This window comes from Salmo salar, chromosome ssa08, assembly GCF_905237065.1.
Source record: "Salmo salar chromosome ssa08, Ssal_v3.1, whole genome shotgun sequence".
Classification (NCBI taxonomy): Eukaryota; Metazoa; Chordata; class Actinopteri; order Salmoniformes; family Salmonidae; genus Salmo; species Salmo salar.
Genome location: NC_059449.1, coordinates 16,665,897 through 16,687,078, shown reverse-complemented (window position 1 = coordinate 16,687,078; position 21,182 = coordinate 16,665,897). Strand labels below are relative to the sequence as shown.

The following is a 21,182-nucleotide window of genomic DNA, read 5'->3' as shown; positions in this document are numbered from 1 at the left end:
ATTGCCTGTGTATCCTGACACTCTTCCTTTCACTTTCTTCTTTCATCAGTGACCCCTGATTGCTGTTAACCCATCATGTCACGTCAGTTCAGTGATTGTAAAGGGATAGATTATAGATCAGGGGTCAGGGGTCACTGATGAAAGAAGTCAGTGAAAGGAAGAGTAATGTGATTGCTGTTAAGCCATCGTGTCAGTTCAGTGATTGTAAATGGACAGATTATAGATCAGGGGTCAGGGGTCACTGATGAAAGAAGTCAGTGAAAGGAAGAGTAATGTGATTGCTGTTAAGCCATCGTGTCAGTTCAGTGATTGTAAATGGACAGATTATAGATCAGGGGTCAGGGGTCACTGATGAAAGAAGTCAGTGAAAGGAAGAGTAATGTGATTGCTGTTAACCCATCGTGTCAGTTCAGTTCAGTGATTGTAAAGGGACAGATTATAGAGGTAACTTCCTGTACTTTGTGTATGACATGTTTTCTTTTTGCCTCTTTTCTAAGCCTTTCTAGTTTACAATCTGGGAGAGTAGCCTATCTCCAGAGTTGTCTCTGGCCCTGTTAAGCTCGGGCACCGCCCGACAGACCGACCTTCTCCATTTTTATAATAAGGTGATAGACTGAATGTCATTTGTCCTGCTGCTTGTCCCACTGCTCCCTCATTTACATACAATTCAGTTCATTTAGCAGTCCCTTTTCATAGCATCAACTGCTGCTGGCCTTGAAGGTCAGTATCTGTCTGATAAATGACATCACAAAATACCCTGTATTAGGCCTACATTCTAGGGTATAGACATTCTAGGGTATAGAGATTGTATTAGCTACACACACACACACACACACACACATACACACAATTGCACTCTCTCTCACACACATAAAACACACACACACACACACACACACACACACACACACACACACACACACACACACACACACACACACACACACACACACACACACACACTCTCTGTGTGATGTTAAAATATTAATGAAGCACATGCAGTGGCTGGATCAATAGCGTGGGCAACTTTCCCAGTCTGTACAGGTTGTAGATTGCCATTTTGTACCACCGACCAGATGGATGACGATATTAATAGTTCATATTGCTGGGATTGAGGCCCTTGCAAATTACTCTGCTGTTGACCACCACACACACACACACAGAGACATACACACACACACACACACACACACACACACACACACACACACACACACACACACACACACACACACACACACACACACACACACACACACACACACACACACAGAGAGAGAGAGACACCTTTTTGTTGGGTAGTCTATATTATCCCAGCAGTGGGTTTGAAATATGATGTAATTTTATATGTCATTGTACTTCCTGAATCTCTAACAGAATCGATTGCTTTAATAAAACCTCAACTGGAAGCCCATTCTGTTGATTGAAAGCTGAAATATTCTAAATGGAATCCACTCTTCATGCTATATTATATAAGATATTATTAAAATCATGTGTGTGTAAAACGATAGGCCGACATTTATACTGTAATTGAATAGAAATTAAATTAATCCAATTTGACATGTATTCTTTTGAGTTTTTATGATATGTCCATGCATTGTATGTTGACATGCCGCATGGCCCATTCATAACCGACCTCTACCATTGTGACAGCCACCAAAGGGAAGAGAATAAAGTCTGTCACGCGGGCGCGCTCTGCTTGTCACCACTGACTGCTGCACACAGAGGAAACGGTACGCTGCTCTCTCTCGGGCTGTGCTCAGACCCTATCTCTTATCTCATCCGCCCTCGGTCTGTTTACACGCAAAACAGTCCGTTGTTGACTGGAATACGATACGAAGATCCTGCTTCTAGGCTGGTTTTCTACAAGTGTTCTTCTGCTCAGTATGCCAGAACGCATGGACTAATTTAACGACGATGGCTTCGTTGCGAATGGTCGCCAAACTCCGGGCTGGAGTTGTCGGATGTACTGAACCGTTCCGCTACGCACTCAAAACAACCCGATCTCCGGTGAAATTACTGCATACGGTAAACTGAAACTACTGTGTGGGAGTAGTGAAAGGAGAGCGCTACGTTGTTGCAAGAGTTTATAGATGGGACCGCCGCTACTGTTTTGTGTCTTCACAAGTTTTGCACAGTAGTCTGTTATTGTCGGCCTGCACCGTACATGCTCTGTTGGTTTGGGAAACCGGTTATAGAGTTCCATTGAACTGTCAAATAGTGAGATTGTTGAGCGAGGGTGTTGTGCATGTCGTCGTTTCCATCTTAAACTGCACTACTTTGAAGTACACTAGACTGTAACAGAATTACGGATCCTTGAACTAATCAATAGGCCTACCGTGAAAAAAGCTATTGGCAGTCTAGACAATACAGTGATGGATTTCAATTTGCAAAGCATTGAATCGAGAGAGGGGTTTCCCATCCATTCCGTCACGTCTTGACATGTTGTTAAATGAGGAATAAATAGCTTTCCTCTCTCTGAATATAGTCATATAATGTAGTGAAACTGAATGCAGAAGACAGGTTGGTGAACACACACACACACACACACACACACACACACACACACACACACACACACCAACCCTTGAATTGAACGATTCTCTCTCCCTCTCTCTTTGTTCTCCTTTTCCCCTCTTGGCGTCACTCTCCTTAGCTTCAGATGACTGCACTAAAGTGTCACCTATCCCATGCATAATGGATAAGTTACTGTAAGAGCTCAGTGATTTCCTAACTAGAATGTCAACACCATGTCACCCAGAGTGTTGGCATGACTGAATAATAATATGTAGTCCCATGGGACTACTGCTAGGGGACACTAATGAGGTTCTTCTCCAAGTTCATGAAGATCGCAATGTGAGTTATGTGAAACCTCATCCATGTGTCAGATTAATATAAACATCATGCAACACTGAACAAAGTGTGTGTGTGTGTGTGTGTGTGTGTGTGTGTGTGTGTGTGTGTGTGTGTGTGTGTGTGTGTGTGTGTGTGTGTGTGTGTGTGTGTGTGTGTGTGTGTGTGTGTGTGTGTGTGTGTGACGTCTGGCCTCCTTAATGAACTGTTTACTGTTTCATTAGAATGGTGGCCGTCTGGCAGAGACAATTGAGAATGTCTGCCATTCAGAGGGTGAATGGGCAAGACAAAAGATTAAAGTGAGTGGGGTATGGTAGTGGGTGTCATGCGCACTGGTTTCTGTCAAGAACCGCAACGCTGCTGGGTTTTTCACACTGAACAGTTTCTTCTTTGTCTCAAGAATGGTCCACCACCCAAAAGACATCCAGCCAACTTGACACAACTGTGGGAAGCATTGGAGTCAACATGGGCCAGCATCCCTGTGGAACGCTTTCGACACCTTGTAGAGTCCATGCCCTGACGAATTGAGACTGATCTGAGGACAAAAGGTGGGGTGGTGTAACTCAATATTAGGAAGGTGTTCCTAATGTGGGGGTATACTCAGTGTACAATTACCCCATTTTTTTTTTTCTTCTACACAGCACCACACATCACTGTCAGCCAGAATGGAAGGGGGAGTTTTCATAGTCACACGTCAATGACTATCACCACAGAACATCTGGGTAGATTGATACTCTTGTGAAAGCAGCCCCGCTCCAGAGGGGGGGGGTCATCAAAGCAACAACATGACACTGATAGAGCATCGTCATCTGGTCGTCCCCCCCCCTCCCCCCTCCCAGACACCGACAGACACGCTCAGTGTTTATCTGCTCCTGACAGGCCCTCTTGTCTGATGAGTCGGTGTGTAATTGAGTGGCTTTTATCCATCTAGAGCCGTGATTGGAGGGAATTACAGGAGTCAGTCGTCCAATCACTAGACCTGACTGGCTGCCCATCTATCTGTTTGTCAGGGTCGTGTTCAGCAGGGAACCGTTTGTGTAATTAATGCTCGGATAAGCTTATTTACTATTAGGTATTGATTGATTTTTCCCTCTTTATGCGGTGCGAGCTGCACACCACACCGGAAGAATTATCACAGTGAATTATTTGAATGTTTGTTTATGTGTCAATTAATCCCGTAAGGGATGGGCTGCCAACGGTTGATTTGACAGGAAAATAAAATGTCACTCATTCATTCATACATGGTCTTCTCAATGGACAAGATGGGCAGTAGCTTATCCCCCGGTCTCCTGTTCAGAACATATCCACCACCAACTGAATAGGAAACCTGATGCCATCTTTCTCTAATATGGAACCTACCAGACTCCTCACCTCAGAGTGCTGAGCATTAAAATAGTTTAAAGCCCAGAAGTGCGTTTATTAGCTACTGCAGTAAAAGGATGTTGTGTTTGGAGATAACTGTATGTATTAGTCATTGTAGCTTGCATGATTCCAGACTGTCAGTGCCACTTCCCATCTCTATCTGCCTTTGTGAAACAAGAGCACTTTGGTTCGACCCAGATAAGCTAACATGAAAAATGCTGACTTGGGACGAGTTGAGGAGTAATGGGGAATATGAATTTCAAACGTTTGAACCATGTATTAAATATGGGCTGTATGTCCTTCAATATGTCCTTACACATGTCCAGGGGGTATAAGACAAACATTAACAGCAGGAAGCTAGGCGCTTGGTTCTACTCTGCTCTCCTCGCTATGTCTCTCTCTCTCTCGCTGTGTCTTTCTGTCTGTGGCTATCAAATCAATGATGACGCAGATAGATAATAATAATAGGAAAAATAATAATACTCAATGAGTAATAACAATGAACAGGACAAGACAGAGAAAGAAATGAATGAGGACAATTAAATAGTTAAGACAGTTAGCGATGTTATTATGGGTGTGGCAGGAGGCTACGTATTTTGCAGGTAATATGGCACGAAAGGTCTCTCTCTCGCTCTCTCAGCACACCCCACACTGCAACAGTGTGTGGTGGCTTTAGCCACCCGGGTCATATTCCACTACAGTATGACAGTAATTGGGAGACTGGGGAGCCAGAGCGCCATGGTATCCAACCACTCTAACCATCCATCGTTATTCTAGCCATCCATGCTGCCGTTTGCATGGCATTTGCCTGAGGGCTGAAGCTATAGTCACTCCTTTGTCAGATCTCAATCGGATAAAATCAGCTGTTGTATAGTGGTCTGTCATTTAAAAGGTTTATGGCCGCATATTGCTACCGCTGCACTCCCATACTCCTGGTTTATAACCAGAGCCAATTGGGGATTTATCCTGATTTAATGGGAAATGTGGGTTGCCAAATAATATCCTCCAAAAAGCCAGGAGAATGGAGTTGTAATTTCACTCGCTGCTTAACTGTTGGCCCACACAACAACAAACTATGAGGATGTTAATGATGGATGTTCCTATTAATCTGTAGTGAGGGAGTGAGTGTTAGAGAGTGAGCGAGACCCCCCTCCCCCCCAGGAGTGGACAGCTGCAGAGCAAGAACTAGCCAACTCACTGTCACTAATTCACCTCCAGCTAAACCAGACTTGTCAGAACCCATTAGTTGTTGCATCCAGCCTTATTCCACACTCAATGTAACAATCATTGCTTTCTTCAGTTCTACACAGCCTCCTAGTCAAGAGTCCATCCTGCTATTCCATTTGTGTAACCGTAATTGTTTTGCTCAGGTCTGCACCACTAGCCTCAAATTTTAATTTTTAATTTTTTTCCCCGACCTTTATTTAACCAGGTAGGCTAGTTGAGAGCAAGTTCTCATTTGCAACTGCGACCTGGCCAAGATAAAGCATAGCAATTCGACACATACAACAACACAGAGTTACACATGGAATAAACAAAACATAGTCAATAATACAGTAGAACAAAAGAAAACAAAAAGTCTATATACAGTGAGTGCAAATGAGGTAAGTTAAGGCAATAAATAGGCCATGGTGGCGAAGTAATTACAATATAGCAATTAAACACTGGAATGGTAGATGTGCAAGTAGAGATACTGGGGTGCAAATGTTTACGGATTTGGGGTTGTACCTGGTAGGTTCATTGATAATTTGTGTGAGATTGAGGGCATCAAGCTTAGATTGTAGGATGGCCGGGGTGTTAAGCATGTCCCAGTTTAGGTCACCTAGTAGCATGAGCTCAGAAGATAGATGGGGGGCAGTCAATTCACATATGGCATCGAGGGCACAGCTGGGGGCAGAGGGAGGTCTATAGCAAGTGGCAACAGTGAGAGACTTGTTTCTGGAAAGGTGAATTTTTAGAAGTAGAAGCTCGAATTGTTTGGGTACAGACTTGGATGGTAATACAGAACTCTGGTTTTCCTAAGCCAGGATTCAGACACGGCTAAGACATCCGGGTTGGCAGAGTGTACTAAAGCAGTGAGTAAAACAAACTTAGGGAGTAGGCTTCTAATGTTAACATGCATGAAACCAAGGCTTTTACGGTTACAGAAGTCAACAAATGAGAGCACCTGGGGAGTGGGAGTGGAGCTAGGCACTGCAGGACCTGGATTAACCTCCACATCACCAGAGGAACAGAGGAGAAGTAGGATAAGGGTACGGCTAAAGGATATATGAACTGGCTGTCTAGCACGTTCGGAACAGAGAGCAAAAGAAGCAGATTTCTGGGCACGATAGCATAGATTCAAGGCATAGTGTACAGACAAAGTTAAGGTAGGATGTGAGTACATTGGAGGTAAACCTAGGCATTGAGTAATGATGAGAGAGATATAGTCTCTAGAGACGTTTAAACCAGGTGATGTCATCGCATATGTAGGAGGTGGAACAACATGGTTGGTTAAGGCATATTAAGCAGGGCTAGAGGCTCTACAGTGAAATAAGACAGTAATCACTAACCAGGACAGTAATGGACAAGGCATATTGATATTAGAGAGAGGCGTAGCCAAGTCAACATATGGGTCCAGTGAGTGGTTGGGCTGACTGGGAACACGGCGATTCAGACAGTTAGCAGGCCGATGCTAACAGTTAGTAGGCCGGGGCTAAACAAGCTAGCAGTTAGCAGACCGGGTTAGCAAGTAAGCAGTTGGCAGACCGGGGCAGGCAAGCTAGCAGTTAGCAGACCGGGGCAAGCAAGCTAGCAATCACGTAGGCCTTTAAATGCCTTGCAGAACTTGGGCCATTGACAAACCGCTTTTAGACCAGCCTCCTTGTAACAAAAAAATCCATTGTTGTCCGAGGCCAAATACAAACTATTAGTCTAGACTTGATTCATCGCACCCTGGATTTTACAATGCCCAGGGAATCAATGTAATGAATGTGGTGTCTGTTTAGAGACCCTTCATTAGTATTCCCATCCCCCATCGGACCGCACCACTCTCGTTTATTATAGGGTAGGGATGTGTCCCAATTGGCACCCTATTACCTATTTAGTGCACTACTTTTGACCAGACCCCAACAGTTGGGACGCAGCCTAGCAGTCAGAAGATGGATGGTGGGACGCCACTCAGGCAGAGGTTTACGTGTCTACTGTGCTCCCATTCTGTGTGTCAATACCATTCTCTGTGACTGCATCACTACTCGTCTTTGTGAGAGGAATTGACGTGTTGAACGCACCGAACTGTCTGTTCAAACAGCTAACACACAGCTCAGACACCCATACAGACCCCACAGGACATGCCACCAGGGGTCTCTTCACAGTCACCAAGTCCAGAATAGACTTTGGGAACCGCACAGTATTACATAAAGCCATGACTACATGGAACTCTCTTCCACATCAAGTAACTCAAGCAAGCAGTAAAATCTGATTTAAAAAGCACAAAGCACACTGTGAAGACACACACACACACACACACACACACACACACTGTAATATTGTAGTATTGTGGATATTATATTGTAGTATTAGAGTAATGATGTAATTATGTGTTGTAACTGTTTCATCCTGTTTGGAACCTTGGCAGCAGCTGATGGGGAGCATAATGTTTAAATACTAAATGGACATGAATACCTACTATTTCATAAAGGGGTTGTGACAGAAAAACTGAGTGGTGATATCCCCTGAGAGGCTATTTGTCGCCAGTTTCCATAGGATTTCAGTCCTGTGGTATCCAGTAGAGGCCCAGTTTCCATAGGATTTCAGTCCTGTGGTATCCAGTAGAGGCCCAGTTTCCATAGGATTTCAGTCCTGTGGTATCCAGTAGAGGTCCAGTTTCCATAGGATTTCAGTCCTGTGGTATCCAGTAGAGGCTCAGTTTCCATAGGATTTCAGTCCTGTGGTATCCAGTAGAGGCTCAGTTTCCATAGGATTTCAGTCCTGTGGTATCCAGTAGAGGCTCAGTTTCCATAGGATTTCAGTCCTGTGGTATCCAGTAGAGGCTCAGTTTCCATAGGATTTCAGTCCTGTGGTATCCAGTAGAGGCCCAGTTTCCATAGGATTTCAGTCCTGTGGTATCAGTTAGAGGCTCAGTTGGGAAATGTTTCTGTCTTTTTGAAGTTCTTTACCTCAGGGAATTAAAATTCAAAGACTGTAAAATGGGTTTTGCCTTGCATATTCTAACCTTCAGAATGATACACTGGTGTTAAAGATTTGATCAGATATAGTTAGTCTACAACAAATAGGAATTATAACAGTAGTGACATAAACATACTATTTTCAGGCAATGTCAAGTAGTCTTGGACGGTATACCGTATATCAGGGTTATTTTGAAGTAACGACGATATGCTTTTCAATACCGCCAAGTACAAACATTTCTATAGTATGTTTACAAATGGCACACGGAGCGAACGTAACAATTCACTGTTGAGCAGCACAAGAGAGGTGATTCACTACTGTTTGCCCACTAAATATCTTATAACTATAAGTTAACGATCAAACAATATTCTCCAGCTCAGGGCTTCAGCTATACATTTGGTTTGCTAACTTGCTAGCTATAGGTGGCTAGCTTGCAAGATCACCCTGTGTTATAGAAGTTCACAAACTCTCTCTTCAAAAGTTGTCTAAACTGTCACCCAACAGAGAAAATGTCTTATTGCCTCAGTGTCAGATTGCTGTCCGGTTACTCTTGTCTGTCTGTCTGTCGGTTGGTGCTCTGTGGCTAAATCTGCTGCCTCATTCCTGTCAGTCATCCAGTGTCACAGTAGCCACTATTTTAAGGAACACCCTGTTTGGGTAAAGAATTAATATAAGCATGCAGTGCTTGACTTGGGCTGGAGCTGTCCGGAGCGCTGTACCAAAGATAGACCACAGCCTGTCGTTTCAAATGAGCCTCAAATGAGCCATAGTGGGCAGAGCCAAGCACGAGCTAGGGAGATCCTATTGGTGTGTTCTAGAATGCATTTGCATATTTCCATTGGAACACCTACTCTGTGATAGAGGTCGACTGATTAATCGGAATGGCCGATTTAATTAGGGCCGATTTTCAAGTTTTCATAACAATCGGTAATCAGTATTTTTTTATTTTATATTTATATACATACTGCTCAAAAAAATAAAGGGAACACTAAAATAACACATCCTAGATCTGAATGATTGAAATAATCTTATTAAATATTTTTTTCTTTACATAGTTTAATGTGCTGACAACAAAATCACACAAAAAATAATCTATGGAAATCCAATTTATCAACCCATGGCGGTCTGGATTTGGAGTCACACTCAAAATTAAAGTGGAAAACCACACTACAGGCTGATCCAACTTTGATGTAATGTCCTTAAAACAAGTCAAAATGAGGCTCAGTAGTGTGTGTGGCCTCCACGTGCCTGTATGACCTCCCTACAACGTGTGGGCATGCTCCTGATGAGGTGGCGGATGGTCTCCTGAGGGATCTCCTCCCAGACCTGGACTAAAGCATCTGCCAACTCCTGGACAGTCTGTGGTGCAACGTGGCGTTGGTGGATGGAGCGAGACATGATGTCCCAGATGTGCTCAATTGGATTCAGGTCTGGGGAACGGGCGGGCCAGTCCATAGCATCAATGCCTTCCTCTTGCAGGAACTGCTGACACACTCCAGCCACATGAGGTCTAGCATTGTCTTGCATTAGGAGGAACCCAGGGCCAACCGCACCAGCATATGGTCTCACAAGGGGTCTGAGGATCTCATCTCGGTACCTAATGGCAGTCAGGCTACCTCTGGTGAGCACATGGAGGGCTGTGCGGCCCCCCAAAGAAATGCCACCCCACACCATGACTGACCCACCGCCAAACCGGTCATACTGGAGGATGTTGCAGGCAGCAGAACATTCTCCACAGCGTCTCCAGACTGTCACGTCTGTCACATGTGCTCAGTGTGAACCTGCTTCATCTGTGAAGAGCACAGGGCGCCAGTGTCGAATTTGACAATCTTGGATTTCTCTGGCAAATGCCAAACGTCCTGCACAGTGTTGGGCTGTAAGCACAACCCCCCACTTGTAGACGTCGGGCCCTAATACCACCCTCATGGAGTCTGTTTCTGACCGTTTGAGCAGACACATTCACATTTGTGGCCTGCTGGAGGTTATTTTGCAGGGCTCTGGCAGTGCTCCTCCTGCTCCTCCTTGCAAAAATGTTGAGGTAGCGGTCCTGCTGCTGGGTTGTTGCCCTCCTACGGCCTCCTCCACGTCTCCTGATGTACTGGCCTGTCTCCTGGTAGCGCCTCCATGCTCTGGACACTATGCTGACAGACACAGCAAACCTTCTTGCCACAGCTCGCATTGATGTGCCATCCTGGATGAGCTGCACTACCTGAGCCACTTGTGTGGGTTGTAGACTCCGTCTCATGCTACCACTAGAGTGAAAGCACCGCCAGCATTCAAAAGTGACCAAAACATCAGCCAGGAAGCATAGGAACTGAGAAATGGTCTGTGGTCACCACTGCAGAACCACTCCTTTATTGGGGGTGTCTTGCTAATTGCCTATAATTTCCACCTGTTGTCTATTCTATTTGCACAACAGCATGTGAAATTTATTGTCAATCAGTGTTGCTTCCTAAGTGGACAGTTTGATTTCACAGAAGTGTGATTGACTTGGAGTTACATTGTGTTGTTTAAGTGTTCCCTTTATTTTTTTGAGCAGTGTATATATATATTTTACACCTTTATTTAACTAGGGAGGTCAGATTAAGAACACATTCTTATTTTCAATGACGACCTAGGAACGGGGGTTAACTGCCTTGTTCAGGGGGGATTCGTTTTTGCAACCTTCTGGTTACTAGTCCAACGCTCTAACCACCTGCCGCACATTGCACTCCACGAGGAGCCTGCATGGCAGGCTGACTACCTGTTACACAAGGGCAGCAAGAAGCCAAGGTAAGTTGCTAGCTAGCATTAAACTTATCTTATTAAAAATGATCAATCTTAACATAATCACTAGTTAACTACACATGGTTGACGATATTACTAGTTTATCTAACATGTCCTGCGTTGCATATAATCGATGCGGTTCCTGTTCATTTCTCATCAAATCACAGCCTACTTCGACAAATGGGTGATGATTTAACAAGCGCATTTGCGAAAAAAGCACTGTCGTTGCACCAATGTACCTAACCATAAGCATCAATGCCTTTCTTTAAAATCAATACACAAGTATATCTTTTTAAACCTGCATATTTAGTTAATATTGCCTACTAACATGAAATTGTGTCACTGCTCTTGCGTTCATTGCCTGGCTCGTTGCGAACTAATTTGCCAGATAGTTTCCGGATTCGACCATTTTAATGACCAAAGGCTCGTGTTTCTGTGTGTTATTATGTTATAATTAAGTCTATGATTTGATAGAGCAGTCTGACTGAGCGGTGGTAGGCACCAGCAGGCTCGTAAGCATTCATTCAGACAGCACTTTCGTGCGTTTTGCCAGCAGCTTTCGCAATGCATTGCGCTGTTTATGACTTCAAGCCTGTCAACTCCCAAGATTAGGCTGGTGTAACCGATGTGAAATGGCTAGCTAGTTAGCGGGTGTGCGCTAATAGCGTTTCAAACGTCACTCGCTCTGAGACTTGGGAGTGGTTGTTCCCCTTGCTCTGCATGGGTAACGCTGCTTCGAGGGTGGCTGTTGTCGATGTGTTCCTGGTTCGAGCCCAGGTAGGAGCGAGGAGAGGGACGGAAGCTGTACTGTTACACTGGCAATACTAAAGTGCCTATAAGAACATCCAATAGTCAGGTATATGAAATACAAATCGTATAGAGAGAAATAGTCCTATAATAACTACAACCTAAAACTTCTTACCTGGGAATATTGACGACTCATGTTAAAAGGAACCACCAGCTTTCATATGTTCCCATGTTCTGAGCAAGGCACTTAAACGTTAGCTTTCTTACATGGCACATATTGCACTTTTACTTTCTTCTCCAACACTTTGTTTTTGCATTATTTAAACCAAATTGAACATGTTTCATTATTTATTTGAGGCTAAATTGATTTTATTTATGTATTATATTAAGTTAAAATAAGTGTTCATCCAGTATTGTTGTAATTGTCATTATTACAAATACATTTAAAAAACGACCGATTTAATCGGTATCGTCTTTTTTTGGTCCTCCAATAATCGGTATCGGCGTTGAAAAATCATACTCGGTCGACCTCTACTCTGTGATGTACACGTGTGCAATAACTCAATTCACCTTTGCGCTTCTAAACAACGCAATTTTTTGAAACTGGCAAAGGGTAAAGTCTACAATACATAGTCCACTCTGTTCAAAACAGATAATATTTTTGGGAACAGAGCTATATTCAGATCAAATGTTTCATCGTTGAGTAAATTATCAGAATGTTGGTGAAGATCCATCTCATTCCATCTTCTCCCACTGCTGGCCACTGGGCTTACTCTCACTAACATATTTGCAGGGTTTCCCAAACTCAGTCTGATGGGTTCTGATGGGGTACAACAGTTGAGCTAAACTCATGAGGCATTTAAGTTATATTCTTCAAGAATAAATAGTTACATATCGTTAACTTATAAGTCCAAAAATGAATATAGCAACTGCAGATTTCCCCTTTTATAACTATGATTACCTAACTATTAATGAAACACCGATGTCAGTAGGGAATGTATCTGTGACGGGAGGTGCACTGACACACACACACACACACACACACACACACACATTCTCAATGACATTGGCTAGCGTCACCCTGCACCTAATCAATTCCAGTTATTCCAGATTTGTATTGGTGAATCTGAATCCATGATTAAGGGTGAGGAGTAATGAGTCATCTCAATGATTGGCCAAAAATCAAGGAAAAGAATCAGATTCATAAATCATCACAGTCATAGAAGTGCTGATCTAGGATCAGGTTCCCCCTGTCCATGTAATCTTAGGAGTGCTGATCCTAGATACTCTGAGACGCTGGGGTCTTTTAAAATCAAGGTAAATTGTTCCTGTTTTGTAGAGACCTTTTGTCTCTCGGCTCTCATTAATGGACTTTTTACTTTGTGTAGTAGACTTGAACTGCCATAGTTATCAAACATGTGGTTGATACCATTCCATTGAATCCATTCCAGACATTACTATGAGCCGTCCTCCCCTCAGCAGCCTCCATTGCTATGCAGGTTGGCGGGTTTGTGGGGTCAACCTGCTATCATTGTTGAGGCCTATAACTAAGGAGTTAAAAAGACATAGCTGGTTCAGTTGCTCTATTAGAATGGAACCTTTTTCTGCCAAGTGTGATAAATAGTGTAATTTGCATATACGTTTTGGAATTCATCTAAAATGTTTTATTGAAGATCTTGGAACGCAGGCAAGATTATGCGACAAGTATGCACACTGTTCTAAAATGGTTATTTATGCTTTCATATGCCATGCTACCAACTGACCGTCTGAATATACCTCATATTACTCAGGGAAGGAAGCTGACAAGCAAGAAAAGTGCTTGTCATTTTCCGCCTGTAACTGTCATTGTAAGAGGCAGGCCACTGGCCATCCAATTTGCAGTTACACAGATACACAGAGGTATCTCCAGAAAGAATATCTACTTGTGAAAAACAAAAAGGTGGATTCTCTTCAGTTTTTCAGTCTCTTTTGGGAAGCAATTGACAGTGACACTGTCAAAATCAAGTTTATTGGTCACATACATATTTAGCAGATGTTATTACGGATGTAGCGAAATGCTTGTGTTCCTCGTTCCAACAGCACAGTAGTATCTAACAATACACAAATGTAAAAGTATGGAATTAAGAAATATTTAAATATCAGGATGAGCAATGTCGGAGTGGCATTGACTAAATACAGTAGAATAGAATACTCTATATACATATGAGATGAGTAACGCAGTATGTAAACATTATTAAAGTGGCCAGTGATTCCATGTCTCTGTATACTGGGCAGTAGCCTCTAAGGTGCAGGGTTGAGTACCCGGGTGGTAGCCTGCTAGCGATTGCTGATGAATATGTTTGTGTGGTTTTGGTAAGAAAGGGTGAGTTGTTATGAAACCCACTTATCTAGGCCTAGCTACCTGCCAGTTATCTACTACCCACTTACCCACTTCTATTCCTGACACACACTTAATATATTGTTAATCTACTCTGCATTTCAACTAGGACTTGAATACAGCAGCTGACCCTTAGCTACTGCAGTCTGTTGTCTTAACAGTAACCTCCCTATAAAGACTCAATTCAAAACAATGAACTGCTCCAAACAGTATCAAAACTGAATTCAGACCAATATGTAATATGTCTGTTGCAGTACGTAGAGGAATAAAAACTCTTCAAGTTCCAGCTCTCTATCATGTTTGCTTTATCACCATGTCCCCTGAAGCGTGCAGAACAGCGGTTTGGAGAGCTGTCATGGGGAGGACGTCCTATACTCATCCAACCTGCTTGACCGTTACATCCGCCTCTCTCACCACCCTCTCTCTGCATGCTGTCTTTCCCTTTTTCCTTATGTTTGTCTTTCTGATCACACTCTCTGTCTCTCTGTCTCTCTCTCTCTCTCTCTGTCTGTGTCTCTCTGTCTCTCTCTTTATGTTCTCACAGCTGTCTTTCCAATCGTTGCTCACTCTCCTTCTCTCTCCATATTTCTGCTCCCTCCCCCCTCTCTCTCTCTCCCACTCTCTTTCGCTCACCCTCCCTCTTTTCCTCTCTAAGAGAACGTTGTCGAAAGGAAAGAGAGAAGATAAATGCCTCGACGCAAATCATTTTCATGGTACAGTGCAGCCTGAGCTCATGACAGCAGCCGGTAATTTGGTTTCTCCATCCCTCTGTTTTTCATCCCTGGCCCCTAGAACTGTTTATTACACGGGAACCATTCAGAAGGTCAAATAGGGGGTGCTTGTATTTGTCCTGTTTCACACATGCAAATGTCTAACCTGTACAGTGTAATGAAATGTAAATGTTTTTTGTAAAGTGCAATATGCGCCATGTAAAAAGCTAACGTTTAAGTTACTTGCTTAGAACATATGAAAGCTGGTGGTTCAATATTCTCAGTTCTTCAATATTCCCAGTAAAGAAATATTAGGTTGCAGTTATTACAGGAATTATGACGCGTCGACTATTTCTCTCTGTACCGTTTGTATTTCATATACCTTTCTCTATTGGATGTTCTAATAGGCACTAGTATTGGCAGCCTAATCTCAGGAGTTGATAAGCTTGAAGTCATAAACAGCGCTGTGCGTCCAAGCATTGCTAAGAACTGCTCGTAAACGCAGTAAAGTGCTGTTTGAATGAATGCTTACAAGCCTGCTGCTGCCTACCACCGCTCAGTCAGACTGCTCTATCAAATCATACTTAATTATAATATAATAAACACAGAAATACGAGTCTTTGGTCATTTAATATGGTCAAATCCGGAAACTATCATTTAGAAAACAAAATGTTTATTCTTTCAGTGAAATATGGAACCGTTCCGTATTTTATCAAACGGGTGGCAACCCTAAGTCTAAATATTGCTGTTACATTGCAAAAGCTTCAATATTATGTACAATTCTGGCAAATTAGTTCACAACTAGCCAGGCAGCCAGAACTGTTGCATATACCCTGACTCTGCGTGCAATGAACGCTAGAGATGTGACACAATTTCCCTAGTTAATATTGCCTGCTAACATGAATTTATTTTAACTAAATATGCAGGTTTAAAAAAATATACTTCTGTGTATTGATTTTAAGAAAGGCATTGATGTTTATGGTTAGGTACAGTCGTGCAACGATTGTGCTTTTTTCGCGAATGTGCTTTTGTTAAATCATCACCCGTTTGGCGAAGTTGGCTGTGATTCGATGTTAAATTAACAGGCGCCGCATTGATTATATGCAACGCAGGACAAGCTAGTTAACCTAGTAATATCATCAACTATGTGTAGTTAACTAGTGGTTATGTGAAGATTGATTGTTTTTTATAAGATAAGCTAGCAACTTACCTTGGCTCCTTACTGCACTCGCGTAACAGGTGGTCAGCCTGCCACGCAGTTTCCTTGTGGAATGCAATGTAATCGGCCATAATCGGCGTCCAAAAATGGCGATTAGCAATTGTTATGAACTTGAAATCGGCCCTAATTAATCGGCCATGCCGATTAATCGGTCGACCTCTACTTGATATTGGTGGGAACTGAAACACGCTGTCGATCCAGACCATCCCAAACATGCTTAATGGGTGACATGTCTGGTGAGTATGCAGCCCATGGAAGAACTGGGACATTTTCAGCTTTCAAGATTTGTGTACAGATCCTTGCGGACCGTGTTTTATCCTGCTGAAACATGAGGCGATGGCAGCGGATAAATGGGATGACAATGGGCCTTATCTCTGCGTTCAAATTGCTTATCCCTGCCCATACCATAACCCCATCGCCACCATGGGGCACTCTATTCACAACATTGACATCAGCAAACCGCTCGCCCACACGACGCCTTACACATGAGGCTCCCGAGTGGCACAGCGGTGTAAGGCACTGCATCTCCGTACAAGAGGCGTCACTACAGTCCCTGGTTCAAATCCAGGCTGAATCACATCCGGCTGTGATTGGGAGTCCCATCGGGCGGCGCAGAATTGGCCCAGCATTGTCCGGGTTTGGCAGGGGTAGGCTGTCATTGTAAATAAGATTTTTTTTTTTTTTCTTAACTGGCTTACCTAGTTAATTAAAGGTTTAAAAAAAATACAATAAAAAAAATAAAAAAAATAACACGTAGTCTGCGGTTGTGAGGCCGGTTGGACGTACTGCCAAATTCTCTAAAATGACATTGGAGGTGGCTTATGGTAGAGAAATTAGCATTAAATTCTCTGGCAATAACTCTGGTAGACATTCCTGCAATCAGCATGCCAATTGCTGCTGTACTGAACTTCAACTTGAGACATCTGTGGCATTGTGTTGTGAGACACAACTGCACATTTATTATCCCCAGCATAAGGTGCAGTTTAATCAGCTTCTTGATATGCCACACCTGTCAGGTGGATGGATTATCTTGGCAAAGGAGAAATGCTCACTAACAGGGATGTAAACACATTTGTGCTCACAATTTGAGACTAACTTTTCTATTATGCACATAGCAACATGGTCTAGGAAAAGGCGGCAATTAAACCGCGCACTATGAACCGTGAACAGCAACCCCTGTCTAACGGGGGAGAAAACGCATTTGTTATGAAATTATATTATTTTTATTTGTGTTGCACAATTGTTCTTAATATAACCATATACAATTTCAGTAGCACGTCTTAGTGATGGACTGCCTTCCCCACGGCCTCCACAATGGATCAGTCCACTCAGACAGGCGCCAATCATATTTTTTTTTGTGTGTGTTACTCCTCTACTAAAGAAATCTTGTTCGACCAACAGCCTATCGACCAGACATCTAAATGGGTTCAGCACCAGAACTAGCATCCTTTTGGTTACTGGCCCAACGCTCTAACCGCTAGGCTACCTGCTGCCAGATAATCTTTGTTTCCCGGGCCGTGTCCAGCTGCACCCAAAAGGATAACTCCTCCTCTTCTGGTCAGTCAGTCAGGGCTGGGTGGACCCAGACTGGCCACGCCATTGGTTGGTGCTAAATTCCATTACAGATCGCCCCATAGCCCGTCGTACTGTACCACCTAGACACTCTTTTAAATGAGAGAGGATTTGTCAGAGCTGGGTGGGTGTGAGGTGGACCCAGACTGGCCACGCTATTGGTCTGTTGGTGCTGAATTCCAACTCAAACACCAAGCCCCTAGTCCTTAGACACTCTTGTAGATCGGAAAGGATTTGATAGGTTTAAGCCAAATGCAATTGCTCAACCATTCCTTCTGATAGGTTGGTATGTTGCTTGTACCCATCAGAGACGTTCAGATCTACAGGAGTGCCTATTGGGGAAAACTGGCATAGGGACCATTCAGCATGAGATGGTGTTGGAACCCTGGGTCGTGGTACAGTGGGTGGTGGGTACTGAAACAGGGCCCCCACGAGGGGCCATAGCTCAGCCTGTGACAGGAGCCATAATAACTGGGTCTGGGCCTGTCTGTTTGCCCGCCTGCCTGCATGTTTGCCCGCCTTGCCTGCATGTTTGCCTGCATGTTTGCCTGCATGTTTGCCTGCCTGCCTGCATGTTTGCCAGCCAGCCAGCCTGTTTGCCTGCCTGCCTGCCTGCCTAGGTGCTGGGCTCTAGGTGGCCGGCCACTAAAGAAATTAACCAGCCAGCCTGTGACTGTCACCAATCAATCACCATGATGTCCCCTGATGAACACTACTGGCTATAGCTGCTCCACCTTACTAAGGAGGACAGGACAGTTTATCACCAAGCTGCTGCTGTACTGACCCTCTGAAAACACACTTTATTTCTGTCCTGGACTCCAAACTGATAGTGGGGAAACGGAGCATATCACTTTGAACTCCTGGTAACCGTATACAAGTGGAGGAGGAAAGGACAGTTTATCATGATGCCACTGTTCTGTGTCTGGCTCTGAGAACAAACCACTCAAAATGAATATAGTTCCTCTGGGGTGGAATCTGTTCCATCATGCAGTCTATTGTTTTGAGATAAGGAAAATAACATTTGGAGATAAGAAATGAGAGATGAAGGAACAGAAGTTGAGAAATATCAGCTGTAGCTACTAGCCTTTGTTCCTTGAAGGAGTCACAAAATGTGTGAATGTCACCGAAGGGCCAAGGCGTTGTGGCGGCAGCAGTTACCTCAACACCGTGCATGTTGATTGGATGAGGGGAGAGGGGGGGGCGAGATGTGGGGAAGAGTGCACGTCTAATTGAACGCCGCTGGTGATGCTGATGGAGTCGTCCCTCTTGTTTGAATTGCACTTGACTCGGCCCGTGTCTCGCTGAGGGCTACATGAGTGGCTCATCTAAACCCCCAGGAGCTTGGCTGGGAGGTAGGAAACGTGCAGGATTATTCATTCTATAGCTCATAATGAAGGCCAATACGTTCTGTCACCCCATTGATATATGAAGGGAATACGGTATTCATACTATAGCTCTGAGTGTGTTCCTGTTTGACCATGAGTCATCTCCCATTTTATGTTTTGTATGATGAGAACGGTACAACATGGCATTGAACCTGACCGCTTACAGATTTCCCGGTATTGAATTAGCTGTCGTCAGCGCTCTAACTACGACTCCCTATGCACGGCGCAATCTTCACCCCAGAGATAAACTACCTCGGCCTCCGAGTTTGACGTTTGGCTTCTTAGCCGTGCACTTTTCATATGTATAAAAACACACACACACACACACACACAACAGACAAACGCACACATGCATACACACAAACGTAGACAAACAAATGCGCGCGCGCGCACACACACACACACCAGAGTCACACACGCGCGCACACACTAACACACAAACAAACGTCACAGTGCTCAAATGCCTCTCCAGTCCCCGTCACCACAAAAAGCATTTCACTAATGAGAACGATAAAAGGGAGGGAATATTTTCCCCCTGAATTGCGGTTGTGGCCACTAGTGCTTGACTGAATGCACAATCTGACCGTTTGAGTATTTTTAGAACAATGCCACTGGAATAAATTATGTGCGCATTTACATATGTTCCAACAGATCACAATAGTGCCCAATTTATCATAACCATTACAGATAACAAGTCCTAATTGCTAAATTGCCAGTTATTGCTAAATTGGTACAGTTATTCTCAGTGATCATTTAAAACCGTGCTCAATTTGGTCAATTGAAATCTATCTTTTCCATATACAGATGTTTGATTTGAGTTTATTCTGCCTGGTTCTTTGGGATGTTCAGAATGGATGAACAATTCCACATTGAACACTGCATGGTGATGAGTTATGGCCACGACATCTGTTTGGCGAGTAGGTATACGCTTACCCGGTGTAGGGTGCAGTTTTTTAGGAATGGGACGTTAAACAGGTCTCTGTGGTCACTAAAGATCCCATGGCACTTATCGTATGAGATGGGGTGTTAACCCTGGTGTCGTGGATAAATCCCAATCTGGACCTCATACCTTCACGGTCACCTAACAATCCCCAGCTTCCAATTGGCTCATTCATCTCCCTTCCTCTTCCCTGTAACTATTCCCCAGGTCGTTACTGTAAATGAGAATGTGTTCTCACTCAACTTACCTGGTAAAATAAGGGTTATATAAAATAATGATTCTGAAGAAAATATGCTCTTTGTCTTTATCAAACCGTTTTTGCATATTTTCAGTGTGGAACTAGGTTTAGGGGTTTATAGCACAGGCCAGGGATAGGGATGGGCAACTGGTGGCCCATTTTATATCTACCTTTTTACATTTTGGAACTCAGTCGGGGTCTCCAACTTACTGTTGCGAGTTAGAATAATAGAATACACAAGGTGCATTTCGAAATTTGGATGTGCATCAGCTGTCACTCAATTAGCCCATATCAGCTGTATTTTTTAAATTATTTTTTAAAGATTGGTAAATTAGTCTAGTGGCCAGCTATCTAAACTTGTAGTAAGCATAGTGGAATTACCGACCGGGGTGGAGCCCATTTGATCATCAGTTGTCATATTAAAAACGGCAAGCATTTGCTTCCACCTATGGCAGAATGTGTAGAATTTTTACATTGTTTGCAAACTGATATGGAACATGTATTAATGGCAAGCCCCCCCCCAAAAAAGAAACATTGTTTTTGCTAAAAATGTGGGTCTCAAAACAGGTGGGGCTCTAATGATGGGTCACCACTGCTCCCATTCCTCTGACCGTATCCCCTGTCCTTTGTGCGGTGTCTTTGACCTGTAGCTATAGCAGTGTACGGATGGCCCCAGCACTCCGCTTCTTTAACTTGATATTGATTGGCTGACAGCCCAGGCTATAGACTGGAGGGTCGAAGAGGAGTGGCTGTCAGACACGCACGCACACCCACTCTGTCAGGTCCCTGGATGTCACTGCCGCTGGGACAGAGACTCACCGATTCATTCAACCACCCAGATTCCTT

The 21,182-nt window shown here is 43.7% G+C and overlaps 1 protein-coding gene and 1 long non-coding RNA gene across 3 annotated transcripts in view; both read left to right on the top strand.

Annotated features, from left to right (window-relative positions):
• Positions 1 to 1,698: 1,698 nt before the first annotated feature.
• LOC106610305 (calcium uniporter protein, mitochondrial) overlaps positions 1,699 to 21,182 on the top strand; it is a 26,761-nt gene continuing 7,277 nt past the window's right edge. The window contains exon 1 of one of the 2 annotated variants that reach the window (XM_014209585.2): positions 1,699 to 2,028. In XM_014209585.2, the coding sequence (XP_014065060.1) occupies positions 1,918 to 2,028 (111 nt within the window). In that variant the 5' untranslated portion in view covers positions 1,699 to 1,917. The remainder of the gene's footprint in view (positions 2,029 to 21,182) is intronic. The other variant, XM_014209586.2, reaches the window with a different exon arrangement.
• On the top strand, positions 3,017 to 4,091 carry LOC123744196 (uncharacterized). The gene is made up of 2 exons (XR_006770785.1): positions 3,017 to 3,401; positions 3,495 to 4,091. It is a non-coding gene; the product is annotated as an uncharacterized lncRNA (long non-coding RNA).